This window comes from Chinchilla lanigera, unplaced genomic scaffold (assembly GCF_000276665.1).
Source record: "Chinchilla lanigera isolate Chin_1 unplaced genomic scaffold, ChiLan1.0 scaffold00012, whole genome shotgun sequence".
Taxonomy (NCBI): Eukaryota; Metazoa; Chordata; class Mammalia; order Rodentia; family Chinchillidae; genus Chinchilla; species Chinchilla lanigera.
Genome location: NW_004955413.1, coordinates 30,710,068 through 30,725,612, shown reverse-complemented (window position 1 = coordinate 30,725,612; position 15,545 = coordinate 30,710,068). Strand labels below are relative to the sequence as shown.

The 15,545-nt window shown below is 55.8% G+C and overlaps 1 protein-coding gene across 2 annotated transcripts in view; it reads right to left on the bottom strand.

Moving 5' to 3' along the window:
- Window positions 1-15,181, bottom strand: part of Tbc1d22a (TBC1 domain family, member 22A) — a 315,353-nt gene extending 300,172 nt beyond the window's left edge. The window contains exon 1 of one of the 2 annotated variants that reach the window (XM_005379521.2): window positions 15,120-15,181. In XM_005379521.2, coding sequence (XP_005379578.1) covers window positions 15,120-15,181 — 62 coding nt within the window. Of the gene's footprint in view, window positions 1-7,587; window positions 7,623-15,119 lie in introns of those variants that run through there. The other variant, XM_013511615.1, reaches the window with a different exon arrangement.
- Between the last annotated feature and the right edge of the window lie 364 nt (window positions 15,182-15,545).

Sequence of the window (15,545 nt, the reverse complement as noted above, 5' to 3'; positions counted from 1 at the left end):
TATGTGAGCAGTGCTACCATACTATCAGGCGACCCACCAGGAGCATTTACCAGTACCCCCAACCGATCTTTCCTCGAGTATTTATATTCTTCCTGTCATTCCCTAGTACATTTACAGGACTCCAAAATAACAGGCAGTCTGGCCTAAGCCCACTGGGCTTGTCGTCTCCACAGAAGTCTCTGCAGCGCTATCACAGACCTCAGGCCCTTCCCTCCCAGCACAGCCGGAAACTCACCCTTCTTCACAGGCAAACCGCTTGTGCTTACTGAGCGTAAAATGCTCCACGAAGATCAAGAATAGACAAAAAGGGAGCACATTTTATCTCACTGAACTTGCAGTTTTATTTGGTCTTTTAAGCTTTAAAAAAAAAATTTAAAAACAGACTTCAACTAAAGCTATGTGAAAAGAAGTGGCAACTAGCCCTCCTCATTGTGAGAATGAAATCTTCCTTTTCAAAAGTACATTAATTATAAGCTTTGCAAACAAGCCATACTGCTTTAAAACTGCAGTAATCCTCTGTTTTAAAGAAAACCCCAGTGATCCTTTATAGAAAAGCCGCCGTTCAGATACACACAGTATAATCCCACTTCCTGACACACAAGCCCAGAGAAACCCTTGCACAAGTGCATGAGAAATGGGTTCAACATTTGCAATGATAAGAAGGAAAAAGATTCTGATAAAAATCTAGAGGTTCACTATCAGCTGAAGAATAAACAAACTGATAAAATATAATGTAATACTAACCACAATAAATATGAACAAACTACAGCTGCCAGAACTGATGTAGATAAATTTCACAACCAGTACACTGAAGAGAAAAGCCAACTTGAATATACATACTAGAAAAAGGTTGTAAATGTAAAATACCACATACCATTTGGGAGTACACTCATGACTGGTACAAACGCCTACTGCAGGTACAGAAATGAAAACAAAATTCAAAGTGGTGATGATGAGAACGAAGGGAAGGAACCGGGTCCAGGCAGGAACGCAGCAGCTTCAGCTGCGTGAGCATGGCATCTCCGTTCTTACACTGGAGGAGACACGTGTGCCGTGTGTTACGCTAATCTGTATAGATGTTTTAAGTGTCTAAAAGGCCTAGCAGTTTTGTTCACAACTACTCTTGCCCCATAAGGTGAGATTCTTAGAGCATTACACTCGTTACCCAGGAGGTGAGGGGCTTGGGACACTACCCAGGAACCCATCGCCAGCCACGTCTCATTCACCCAGATGGTAAAGGGTTTGGACACTAGGCATACATACTCCTAGAGCCTTCCTTGTGTACCATAAGGCAAGGTGCTTGGGATGCTGGACGTAAGACACACCCTGAAGCACAGCCCCACTTACCCAGAAGGGTTAAAGCATGAAGACTTCCTCAAGGATATGTTTCTGAAAAATGCATTTACTGTTTAGTTCACACTTGTGACAGGTAATTATGTCACCAACTTGCATAAGAAATGCCTAGTGGATTAGTTTAGCACAATTCTGGGTATGTATGGATGATTTACCTAGTGAAGAGGGAAAACCCACCTGAATATAGGTGGTACCTACAGGCTTATAGCCTGGATGGAATAAAAAGGGGAAGAAGGACCCTCCTTCCCTTCTGTCTCTTACTTCTTGGCTGCCATGAGGTGAGCAATTTTACTCCACCACAGCTTCTACAATGCCACTTCTGTCCTGGAGCCAGCTGACCATGGACGAATCCCCTGAACTGTGAGCCAAACTAAACCTCTCCTCCTTTAGGGTGTGGGTGCTGGGGATTATGTCCAGTAACAGGAAAGTGGACTGATACAAGCACCGTGCAGTGCAGTACCTTTTCTCAAAGCCGGGCAGCAGCAGCAGGCCACGGCTCCCAACCAACCCCATGATCAGGAGAGGAAACCAGAACATCTATGTGGCTGAACATGGACGAACCTTGAAATATGCTAGGTAAAGGAGGCCAGACACGGATTATACAATTCCACATAAAATGTGCAGTATAGGTAAATCCATGTAGGCAGAGTAAATTAGTGGCTCCCAGAGAAGAAGGAACAGGAAGTGACTCCAAACTCATATGGGGTTTCTTTTTGTAGCAATGAAATTATCCTAAAATTGATGATGATATGATTATGTATCCCTGTAAATATGGTAAAAAACTGAACACCTTAAATGGGTGGAGTGTATGGTATGCAAATGATACCCTGTACGGAAAGATGGAGGGATGGAAAAGGCAGGAAGGAGGGAGGGAAGATCCCTCCGCGACCGCGCTGTGTCCCAGGAAAGTCAGGAGGGCCAGCGGAGGGGGAAGGGTGGATGGGGGAGGCAGCCCTGACCACCACCTAACCAATCTTCCCACTCTGAGGAACAAGAGTTTGTAACACTAACATTCGGCATGCTTCCTATGCAGATGGAGAAACTGCACCCTCCAAACCAGGAAAGGGAAACTCAGGCAGGACTAACCTGCTACCAACAAGCAACAGCAGGGGCCATCAGCTGTTTCCTGGGTCCAGTCTGTGCACGCCCTGACGGTACTACAAGGACACAGCCCAGAAGGAATGAAAACCAAGAAAGGGCCGGGGGTTCAACCTGTGATGCAACACAGGCTCCTGCCCAGTTGGAGGTGGAAGGACCTGGACAAGGACAGGATTCCATGGGGACCAGGGACGGCCAGCACAGAGATGCCCCAGGGAGCTGTGCCCTGCAGAGGACCCTCCCAGACAGCCGCCAGGAGTCTCAACACTCACCCTTCCAGAACAGGAGGTGCCACTGAAATGCCACCACCAGTGAAGGGAAGGAGGGAAGAGGACAAAGCCTGTGGAGCGGAGACGTAACAAGCGCTGGAAGGTGCCTCTAGCGGGGTGGGGTACAGCAGGAGGACAAGGGTCAGCTGGGAGCAAAGCCCACGAGGCCCCAAGCTCAGCACCATCTCAGAGATCTGGTTGGGCTGTCTTTCCCAGAGTTGGGAAGGTTTAAACAATAACAGCCAAAACAACACCCTGAATCAAGGACCTTCTGAGAGTCTACACGAACACAGCAGGTTCCCGGCTCAGGCTTCCCTCCTGGAGCACGAGACACTGACATTCTCTATGACGCCGCTCACTGCAGACACGCCACAAACACTGCCCAGCTGCACCCAACGCCAGTACCAGGATTGCACTGCTGGCCCTGTCCTCGGCTTGCTCCCACATGTGGGTGGTCCCTTAGGACACAGGAGAAGGTAGGACACAGCTGGTGCCGCAAGGCCACTGGGTCCTGACCAGAGGGGGCTCTTCCTGCAGAGCCTGGGCACATCTAGTCTGCGTCTGGAGCCCCTGCACCACGGTCCGGGTTTGAAAACAGAACTCACAGTACAGACCACACAGCTTTGCTTTTTTTTTTATTTAAAGATTAAACTGCACTAGGTGAAAATGGAGACCAGTGGAACAGTCAAGAATGAGGGAAAATAAAAGTGTGGGAAAGAGGTAAATCCAGCTGCAATATTCTAAGCATCATAAAATAAATGTGAAATCCTAGAGTCACATTTGGACGGTACGCCTCCCTGTGCCTCCGATGTGGGAAGTAAACAGGCAAATCACCTCACTGGCTTCGGTTTGCAACTCACCAACCTCCATCCCGCGTGCAATCATCACTCAACGCCCCCTTCGGGCTCAGTAGTGGTTTTCTGAATTATGAACTAAATTAGCAACTGAATTCACCATGACGCTCACTCAACATCTACTGATGCTCCCCAGATTGACAAAATGGGTCCATAAAAAGTAACTTTTCCAAGGAAATTAACTTTAGAGGGCTTTGGAGAGAAATACGTGAAAAGCCTGCACTGCAACAGTAAACAACTCCACAGCTGCCTCCACCCACCGCATCGTCTGAGCGTCACCCCACCAAGGCAGCTGCAGGGGGATGCAGCCCCGGGACCCTCACCAATCAGGGCTCCCAGAGACCCTGTGCCCCGTGGCTGAGAGGTCCCTGCAACAGGGCCTGGGCCGTGTCTCCTGCTACATACCTCGTGGCCCCAGGGCACTACAGGGCCCGGGACAATTTCACAGCCAGAGCAAGAGCTGCTTCACAGATGGCCCTTAAGTTGGTCTTGGAAACTGCATATTTATGGTATTTCCCTGGGTGAAAAGGCAATGTCTGCTTATCACAGGAAGCCTAGAACTATGAGTGAGGAAAAAGCTGGAAGTGTCCACCAAGAAGCACGCCCAGTTCTGCTGACCTGTGCCAGCGGTCACGGCACCCTGCCCTCTCCTCCTTGCCGCCCCTCATCCACCCCTTCCCTGGACAGGAGGACCTAGGGGGAGCCCTCGGCCTCTCGGCCACCATGTCAGCAGCCCACGTTTGTTCGCTCACTCGCTTCCCGGAACCCCGCACAAACCAGCTTAGGAACCCACCCCGGCAAGGACAGTGCTGCCCCCCAGTCCCACCCCCAGCCTCATCGGAAGGAGCCCATCTGCCCCACCTCACACCTCTACTGCACACCCCCTACCCCCGGCAGCATCCCAGCACCAAAGCCAGCACCTCCTCGCCTCCTGACGGGTGTCTACTCCTTCCATGAGTTCAGCCCCGTGACAGCACTCCCAGCACCTGCCAGGCACATCACCAGTCAATGTCAGCGTCCTTCAGGATGCCTCACCCTACTCGGTCAGCCTGGAGCGGGTAGCCTTGGCAACGCCAGCCGCCTCCAGCCCTGGGATGGTCACTCGCTTGGTCACCCACTTGGGGCCTCGCTGTTGCCCTCAGGAAAGAACCCCAGGCCTCTCAGAGCTCCCAGGCCCACTCTCAGCCCTCCTGCCCTCCCAGATTCTCGCATGCTCCCTCGTGCACAGGTGGCTCATCTTCCTGTCGCTCTCTCCACTGCAGAACACAAGGGCGTCTGTAGTAAAACCTCAGGCCAACCCAGCGGCAAGCTCCTCCTAAGCAGTCTGTCCCACCTGCCCCTCCCTGGCTGCCCCTGCTCCTCTCGCTTCACACTTCCCTGCAGCGCGGCAGACGCGGAGTCCCGAACTGGCCTCACTCTCCCACGTCTCAGGTCTGTCCCACGACCTGCCTGAGCCACTGCGTGCCAACAGCAGGAGCCCAGTAAGTGAAGCGGGAAGTCTGACCAGGCCGCCCGCTCAGGCACAGGTCAGCACCAGCCTAACTCCCTGTGCAGTCCCGCAACTCCTCGGCCCCAGCTGCACACCCCACACAGCCTCATCCGGGTCCCACCCAGCTCAGCTCTGCCCGCACGGACCTGGACACTGCCCAGCCCACCCCGGCCTTCTCCTCAACCTGACCGGGGTCCACACCGCCAGGGCCCATCTGCAAAACTCCCCACACCCTTTGTGCAAGTGCCCGGAGGAACCCACTCTCCCTCCCTCCTCCCCTCCCTCCCTCTGCGTCCGATTTGATGGCATCTCAGTCAAGATGAAGCTTCCCTGGCCCGCCTCTGCGACCGCCTAGCCCTCCGCTGTGTGGTGGTCACACACCGCTTGGGGCACAAGGCCCTGGCTGGCACCTGTACCTCAGTAACAGCAGCAACACAGCTTCCCTCTGCACTCCCAGGGCCTCTGGTGCATACCCAGGCATGAGAAACCCAGAATGCTCTTCTTTATTATGCAACCCCTGCGATGCTAGGCGCTTGAAGGGAAGACAGGAAGACCCTCTCTTGGAAGAAGTTAAGTTACTGAGGACCCCGGTCAGAGAACTAAGGAGGTAGCCCCTCTTCAGAGGTCCTGCGCTCCTCTACTGGGCCAGCTCCTCCACAGCTACTGAAGCCATCCTGGCTTGCAAAGCACATAAAATGCCACCATGGCCCTCGCGATGGCTTGGACAGAAAATTAACCCAAAAGAGCGATTCATGCACAAAGAAAATAAAATGGGGACCACAACCCCATTTTATTCTTTAAAAACCAGACCATGAAAACACAGTCACTGTAGGAGAACAACCCACAGCATCAGGCACGCCTGAGAAGGCCAAGAGCAAGGCCAGGCCACTGGCAGACAGAAGGGTGCGTCCGTGCTCCCCCAGCCCACCCAGGGAGTCCCGGGGCCCAGGGCCCAGGCCAGCGGGGTAAGCCTGCAAAACCTGGCTGGTGCCCTCCTAACCCTTCTTCCTCCTAGCAAGCCAGGACCCCTACGACCCAGCAGGGATATTCTCGGAGTCCCACACACTTGCCGGCTCACCCTGCAAACATGTTTAGGAAGGCAAGGGGGCCTGGGGGCCGCCCCGGCCTCTCCGGTCCACAAGGACGCCGAGGCTACAGCAGTAAGACTGCCCAAGCTCACATCAGCCAACATGGGCCCGGATACCAGGCAGGGAGCTACAAGAGGTAACGTTTCCCTGCTGGGTTTCAGTCTTGCTCGGGTCTAATTCTTCCCTGATACACTGCTGGCTCCCACCTTCCCCTGTGCCACCGCATCTCGTGTCTTAGTTACTTTTCTTGTTGCTGGGACAAAATACCAGACACCCAGCTCCCGGTTTATAGGAGTTTCATTCCATCATTGGCTGGCCCCAAGGCAGGGTGGCATGGCAGAGAACAGTTCATGGTGCCCACAAGCCAGCAAAAGCAACAAGAGGGAGGAGACAAGACTCCTTTTGTCCCTTATATCACGTGAGGCTACCCGCCCTAGGACAGGTGCAGCACTCACCCCTAACCCTAGCCAGAACTACGCCAAACCAATCAGTGGACTGATTTACTAATCGCACGCCCTTAATCCAGCACCACACACTCTAGACCCAGCCGCCTCTGAGAAAGCCCTGTGACCGCATGAGGCTTTGTGGGGACGTCTACACACAGCCATGACATCTTGGAAGTACAGACCTTTCTTTTTGATTTTATGGGGCTCACATCCAAGGATGTGCCCAGACTCTCAGAGGAAACGGCTGGACTTCCGAGCATGCCACAACTACTGAGACTGTGGGACTCAGAGACAGACTGAAGGCATTTCTGCACTGTGAGATGGGCATGAGCTTTCGGGGTGCCAAGGGCAGAAGGTTACACTTTAGACCCTACATGTCCCCCAAAGCCGAGGTGCTGGAGGCTCGGTGCCCACTGCAGCGGTGTTCAGAGTGGGGCTGGGGGAGGTGACTGGATCGGGCGGGCTCTGACCTCACTGGCAAGTTAATCCATGGAGGAACTCATAGCTTAACAAATGAGGGGAGCAGCCAGGGCCGAGATGGAGGAGGAGGTCCCGGGGGCGTGCCCTTGAGGGGACGTTCTGTGCAACGCTTCCCACTCCGCCTACTTCCCCGTCACTGAGGGTCGCCACTCTGCTCACCACATGTTCCTGGCCACAAAGCTCTGCCTCACCATGGCCCGGGCACCAGGGCTCCAAGCACCAGACTGAAACCATGAGCCGGAACAAGCCTTTCCTCCTGGAGGTCGATGGCCTCGTGCACTGTGTCACAGGGACAGAAAGCTCACTCACACAGAGGGCAAACCCTGGACACAAGCAAGAACACCAGGAGGGCCACAGAGGTCCGGGACGCCAGGGACTGTGGAGCCAGAAAGAGCTCCGCCCTGACCGGGGACCTGGTGGGACCCATCCAGAGGGCCCACAGACCTGGGCAGAGGCTTGGCGTCCTCGCTGCAGCCCACACGGGGGGCAGACAGCTGTGTAGGGGCTCACCTCGAGGCCGGTCTCTGCATGCCCAGCCTGTCTTGCAGTCCCTGGCCCTCATTCTTGTTGCTGTAACCACAGGCCCCGTGGTGACCCTCAGCACCCAGGGTGGAACTTCCACACCAATTCCCAAAAACAGGAAACACATTTCAGAAATGGAGAACAGAATGGCTAGCGACACTCAAAACGAAAGTCTGGGCCCCCACAGGGCCCCAGAAATGGGAAGAGCACAGCGCTGGCTCCCACAGCCTCTCCTCTCGTCTACCAAGTAAACACCACAGCGACCCCCGAGGAGGCTCCAGCACCACACAAGGAGCAGACGCCTCTGAGCCCAGAGCAGCCCAGCTGACAGCCGGGCTTGGGGGGCTCCACAGCAGCGGGCCCCACAAGGCGCTGGGGAGCGTGCAGTGAGAAGGCCGCAGGGGAGAGAGGAGAAGCGACAGCTGCGGCAGTCAAGGCAGACTCTGGACACGACGCCCTCGGTGCGAGCCCAGCTCTCCAGGCACAAGCTGTGCGGCCGTAAGTGGCTCGGCCTGCAAGCCAGCTTCCCCATCTGTGAGACAGGACTGCGTGCCGCCCGCCCGGGCCCGGCCACAGTGAGGGCAGGCCAGCACAAGCACTCAGCAAGCCCTGGCCCCAGGTGTCGCTGGCACCCGGAGCCACTCATTCTGAGGGGCCTCTGCCCCATGGGCACAGCACGCAGCGCCTGCTCAGGACTGCTCCCTGCGCCTCACAAGAAAGCCCTGTGTGCTCGGTGACTGCTGCTCCAGGCCAGGCACGAGGACACAGCCCATGTGGGACCTCGGCACCAGGACGGCCTGCACGTGGCACAAACAGGGCTCCATGGTGACAAGCAAGGTGGAGGGGTGACAATGGGGCCTGCAGGACAGGGAGAGCCGAGGCAGGGGTCATTCTGGCCCCAGAGCCAAGACAGCCCCCTCCCTGTCACCAAGTCCCTCGTCCTGGACACAGGTAGGTCAGGCTGGTCCACAGCAGTGTGGAAACCAGGGACAAGCACGTCCTCCTGGCTTCCTCCAGCCACGACCATCCACAGGGAGAAAGGGTGCTCCCACTGCTCTTAAGGTTTAAAGTACACACTAAAAGGAACCCTCAAGCATCAGGGATTTAGTTTTCTTTTTTTCCACAGTACTGGAGATGAACCCAGGGATGCTCTAACACTAAGCTATACCCCTTGCTCTTCATTTCTGAGATAGTCTCACTGAGTTGCCTGGGCTGGTCTCCAATTTGTGATCCTCCAGTCTCAGCCTTCCAAGTAGCTTACACGTATGCACCACTATGCTCAGCCAGTGACTTAGTTCTTAAAAATTATTTTTCTCTTCATTCAAAATTAACCCAAAAGGGGGCTGGGGATTTAGCTCAGTGGCACAGCGCCTGCCTGGCAAGCGCAAGGTCGTGAGTTCGGTTCCTGGTACCGGAGAAAAACCAAAAAAAAAAAAATTAACCCAAAAGAGTCCAAACTTGTTATATTAGATGGCTATATAAGAGAAAAACCATGATTCACGTTAAGCTTATTTTTCAAAATCAGACATGTAGTAACATGGAAAGTACCCCTAGGGGAAAAAAACAAGTAAAGCAAACCGTGTAGGTAGCACAAACCTACCTAGTGCTCCCACAGCCCTTGAAACACCCAGTGACTGCTTCCGCTGACAAACAGCAGAGGAGGAAAAACCCAACTCCCTAGACACACACTTCCTGCCAGCCTACAAACTCCTCAGCTCCTGAAGCACGGAAAAACAGGAAGGAGGATCCTGAGGAGATGAGCAGTCACTGTAGAGCCACAGGCAAGAAAACCCACATCTGCAAGAGCACCGGACGGCGAGCTGGCCAGAGGCCGCCACTCGGCACTTCTGACCACACAGGCAGGGCCTCCGTTAGTGCCTGGGCCCAAGCAGGACACAGGACACAGGACGAAACCTCCACTCTCACCTCTGATCTCTGGGGACTAAACACACCTTGCAGAGGCCACCCTGTGACCTCCAAGACTGCTGACCAACACAGGCTGCCCACGCTCAAGGGCAGGACTCTGCTGAGGGGCACCATGGGCCACGGCAGCGCCTCTGCCCAGGCATCCCTCTGCACGCTTCCAGGAGAGCACACACATTTACTGTCTTAGAGTTCTGGAGGTCAGAAGTTCAGCCAGTGTCCCCAGACTAAAGTCCCTGTGTCAGCCAGCTCCACTCCTTCCTAGAAGCTCAGGGGCAATGCGCTTCCTGCTCACGCTGGCTGCGGGCAGAATTCAGGGTTTTGTGCTTGTTGGACCAAGACGTGCACTGCCCACTGTCAGTCGGCAGAAGGCCACCCCCAGCTTCTAAAGGCCGAGCCATATTCCCCAGACCCCTCCTCTGTACGCACGGCTAGCACCTGAGGACCAAGTCCACCCAGGGTCACATCCCTCCAATCACTCTGAAGAGCTCGTGTGGTTGCACCTGGTCCAGCAGACAATCCAGGACATGCCGGTGCACAGGTCAGGGGACCGGTGACCTTAACTCCCCCTTGTCATGTAACGTACTCCCTGGTTCCAGGGACATGGAGGCAGGCATCTCTGGGGGGCTATGGGTCTGCCTGCCACACCCCCATCCCTCTGGCCAGAAGCCTGGAGAGCAGATCCACTCAAAACCTCCAGCCCAGCCATGAGTCCTCAAGCTCCACCTGCCACCTGCACGGGGCCTCTCCCTCACCTCCCTTCCGCCACGCTCCTCACAGCCCGCCCACTTCCTCTCATGCCTGTCTTCCAGGCTGCATAGGGTCCCAGCGTCACACCGCTCCCTGCCACACCCTTCAGTGCTGTCTCACGGCTCCCAGGACCGAGCCCCTCACTTCTCCGAGGCCCCCCACCCGGCCTGCTCATGCCCTGCTCCCTGCCTGGCCGCAGTCTCTCCAGCAGGAGGGCTGTGACGGCCACCTCACATCCCTGCAGGCAGCCTGGCTCCTCCTCTCACATGTCTCAGCACAGACCAGGAGTCCCTGACGGGGGGGTGGCCACCCACCCACGGAGGACCTGCTGTCCTGCCAAGGTGCCCAGATCGCCACTCCAGACCTGCCCCCCAGCTTCCGCAGCCACATCCACCACCCTGCATTCAGCACAGTTCCTGGGACCTCGAAGGTGCCCAAGTCCCCAAGTGACTTCATTACCGCAGCAGTTCCCGGAGAGCTGCTGGCCTGCGGAGCCCACTCTCCTGCGCAGAGACTCCACGTGGCTGCGCCGTGGGGCGGAATGTGTCACAGCACAGCGCTCCCCTCGCTGCATCCTCATCTCCAGCACCCAGGGCCTTGCCGCCATGGTGCCTGCAGACGTCACGTGTCGCGCACCCTGCCACACGCACACCCTCCTGCCAGAGCACATGCTGCCAGCCAGGGCTGTGCTGAAACAGCAAACCTCGGCACCACGCTGAAAGGCTGCCTGTGTCTGCAAGCCCAGCGTGCGGGCTTCGGTCTTGGCACTTAAAGCACGGCAGGAATTCCAACTGCGGCTGCGGAAAGCAACAGCCTGTTGAGAGCCCAGTGAGTCAACAGCCCCAGAAAGAACAGGCCTGGACAGCCAGAGACTGGGCCCTCCTGTGCTGTCACCACGTATCCCTCTCCCTGCCGCTCTCACCCGGGTGTCCGCAGCAGCCTCCCCGTTCCCCTCGCCCCCCACGCGCCTCTGTATCTCTCACACAGCAGCAAACCCAGCATAAACCGCGCCCCGCAGGCTCCCCCCACAACAAGATGACCCTCTGTATCTCCATGGGACAGCACAGCTCTGTCTCCCTCGGCTGCGGCCACGCCAGCCTCACTCCCAGAGCAGCGCCTCCGCACTTACGGCCCCTCTGCCTGCGCCACTCTTCCCATGCTACCCGGGGATTCTCCTCCCCTTCCTGCAAATCTCTCCACAACAGCACCTGCGCCGAGGGAGCCTGGCTCCTTTATCACCTGCCGCGGGGTTCCCTACCTGACCCTGCACTATTTCCTCACAACAGTTAGCTCTCTATGAAGGTAGGTACCACGTTCTGCTCTCCCACACATCCTAATGCTGTGAGAGCAGAGATCCCTATCTGGTTTGTTCACTAATGCAGCCCTCACACTGGAGCCCGTCCTGGCATGCAGGACAGGTTCAGTAAGTATTTACGGGGAGAATGACCAAACTCTCAAGACCGGTCCAAGAGCCCTCTCCCCACCAAACAGAACCAGGCTGGGCCAAATAAAGCTTCCCCGGATGCTAAGGCCACTTCAGTCTAAGGTAACAGAGCAGACACCAATGGTCCCGGGGGCTAGGGTGACTCAGTGAGGATCACACAGACAGGAGGCGGGAGCAGCGTAAAACCCAACTGACACCTAGCCAGAGGCCTTCCCACCACACCACACCTGCTAGCTCGCCTAGAAAAGAAACTGCTAAAAGCCTCAGCCAAACAATCACCCAGATACCCAGGTGTGCACAGGACAATGCACGACTTTGGACAGATCATTTACCTTCTCCAGAGTACTGAGTCCGAATCGACTGGACCGGTCTGGATCCACCACCCTGCTCAACAACAGTCAGAACTGTGCAAGGTGGGCAAGGTGTACTATACGTGCAGAGCTCGCTTCCCGGTGGAGAAAGCAAGCACATGGAAGAGGACTTGGATTCAAGCTGCACATAAACAGGCAGGGCTTTGGCTACGGGAGATCTCCAGTACATACACAGGCCGTGCTTTATAAGGAGGTGAGCCGGGTGTGGTGGCACACACCTGTAATCCCAGCACTCAGGAGGCTAAGGCAGGAAGATCACCATGAGTTCAAGGTCAGCCTGGGCTAGACAGTGAGTTCAAGGCCAGCCTGAAATACACAGTGACCCTGTGTGAACAAAAAGAAAAAAGGAAGATGGAAATATAAGGAGGTGAAATCTGAAAGGAAGAAAGATAAGCTAGGCAAAAGGGGAGGAAGGAGCAGCATGGGGTGTACGGGACCCGGAAGCCCAGCGGCACCGCTGTGGACAAGCTGCAAAGAATGGACAGGAGGCCAAGCAGCTGAGCAGTGGTCTGGTTATAAAGGAGCCTAGATGCCCTGCAAAAAGTCTATGCATGGCACAGCATCTCAGGGGAGATTTTAAGCCCAGCGTGCCTCAGGGAGTGCAGCCTGGAGGACAAACCACACAACCCCAGGTAGACATGACACTTGAGAAGCACCAAGATCGGGCTTGGCAGACACTAAGTGCCTGATGAATGTCAGCCACACCGTTAAGGACTTGTTACAGGCTGTGCTTTACAAAGGTTCCTTCACAGCCTAGCATTCGGTAGTGGGTGCAGTCTCCCTCCTGAACCTCCCTGGGTGAGACCGACACTCAGAAGAGAGAAACACACACGGAACCGCTGGGGAGCAGGCAAAGCTGGGAGCTCTGCTGGCACTGGGCTTGTGTAAGTGACAACCACGACATGGGTAGTCATCACCATCTCCTGGCAGGAAAGGGGCACAGTGCTGCGAACCCTCCTCATCAAGAGTGCCAGAATGTCACCTGCAACAGCAGCGCTGCCAGGGGTGAGGACCACAGGATGGAGGGGACCACATGGGCTATACAGGACACTCTGGGGCACCCAACTCTGCCTACGTCCTGCCCTCTCAGTGACAGCCACTAATCTCAAGGCTCTGGTGCCATCGGTACCTGTCACACGGAAGCTGCTCCCAAAAGACAGAGCACAGCACCAAACTCCAAGGAAAAAGCAAGTCTGTCTTTGGTAATGCAGGTTCTCACACCAGAAACAGGGCCTGTACTGGTTTCCTATGGCTGCCGTAACAAACCCCCACAAGTATAGTGACGCAGTACAACATAAATTTATCCTCTCAGCGCTAGAGGACAGAACACTGAAATCAAGGGGGCCATGCAGGCTGCCAAGTCTCTAGAGAAGGATCCTTCCTTGGCACTTCTAGCTTCTGGGGGTTGCCAGCAGGCCCTGGCTCCCCTTGACTTGTAAACACATCGTTCCAGTCTCTGCTTCTGTCTTCCCATGGCCATCTTCCCTGTGTGAGTGTCTATGCCCAAATTCCCCTCAGCTCAGGCGAACGCCAATCTTTGGATCAAGGCCTTCCCTCGTCCACACAGCCTGGTCTCGACTTGATTACTTCTGCAAAGACCATAATTCTAAATAAGATCACATCTGCAGGCACCAGACAGACATGAATTTGGGGACTGTTTAAAGACAAACTACCAAGAGACATGGTCTTCAATCCACAGGTTTACTCATTGTTATAACTCGACACAGCAGCTCTTACATCTCACCTAACGGTTAAAATCTAGTTAAGAGTCTAGACAAGAGACACAACAATCTCAAGAACTAAAAGCAACACATGGAAGTTGCAGTGCAGCGTGGCTCCTCTTCCCTGGAGCCCGTGTTCCAGACCACTGCTTTCTGTTGCTTTAGACCTGTATCCACCTTCACTCCAGATTCTTCACCTCATCTTGAACCCTGACGTTGGTTTTGATGAAAGCTCTTACTGTTCAAGCAAGACCCGTCCTGGGGGAGAAAAATAGGTTCTCTGGCCACCTTTGATGACGCCCTCATCCTCTGAGTCAGTGTCTGAGCAGTGGGGAACTCACTCCCGCTCACTCCTGACCACTCTGAAAAGTATGCAACAAATTCCAAAATTCACGTCCTCCCACTCACTCAAGGGTCTCTTACTACACACAGGAGCACAAACCACCGCACTGTGCTTGGGAATGGGACTCTACTTAAGTGATTTTAATACCACAATTCTCAGTTTTCCACATCTCCGGCTTTAGTTTCAGGACAGAAAAACTTTGGAAATCTCCCACCGTGCTTGTCTCTAGTCTGCTCTCCTTAGTGGCTGACTCTACCCCAGGTATTTTCCACGCAGTGTCTCCTCATTCCCTAGGGCCCTGCAGGGCTCAGTGCCACAGCAAACAGAGAAGCGCTTTAGAGCTGGACGGACAGCTTCCACGGCGCACCCAGGTATTTAATTTTAAAAAAAAAAAATTTTTTTTTAAATTTTGCTTCCTCCCGCTGACACGCTGGAGTTGGTCCTGAGACCAGCAAGTGGGAACATGGAAATTCACAGGGTGCACGCACCCAACCCTCCTCCGCGCGCAGGGCACAAGCAGCAGCTCACAAGGCAGCGAGAAGGCGAGGCAAGGGGCTCAGAAACCCTCTGCAGAAAGCGACGTCCCCAGACGGCGCAGCCTCGCCCGGACGGTTTCCGGACGCCGCCAAACTCCCCAGGGCACGACCCGCATCACTTTCCCTCGGCCTCCCCGGACAGCCGAGGGGCTGGCAGAAGGCAGCCGGCCCGCTCGGGAGAAACTTGTGGCCGCCCGTCCTCCCTGCAAGCCTCGCTCCTACGGACGACCACTGTCACCTCCCCAGGGACACGCTCCGACCCCTGCGCCCCCCTGCGCCCCTACCCCGCCCAGCAGTCCCCTCCGCGCCCAGTCCCTCTCCTCGGAGCCCAGATTACCCCCCAGACCCCGACTCCACCCGCAGCCCAGCTGGCCGACGCGGCACCTGACCTCTGACCCCTGACCCCGACCCGGCTCTCCCTGTCACACCCACCTGCCCGGGACCTTGCTGGTACTGCGCTTCCAGAACTGCTTCCTGGCCCCGTCGCTGGCCATGGCAGCTCCTCATCCCTCAGACCCAAGACCCCGACACCCCGAGTGCGGCCGGCCAGCCCCAGCTGCCCTTTCCGGGAGGCCCCTCGGTGATCCCAGGACTCCAGAGCGCAGACCTCAGAGCCTCTTCCGCCTCCCTACGGAAGTTGTGCCTCCGCGAGCCCGGAAGTCCCGCCTCCGTCCCAGGCGTGGCGTCATTAAAGGGCGACGCCGGACTGTTTGTATCAGGGCTGCGCCGCGCAGGAAGCGTGGGTACGACGGGCTGGGTGGCGGGTCGGGCCCCGTCCTGCACGGGACGCAGCCAGACTGAGACGTGGAGCACGGGCGAGGGCATCAGCAAGGCCTCACCGGAGGAGGGCGAGCACCC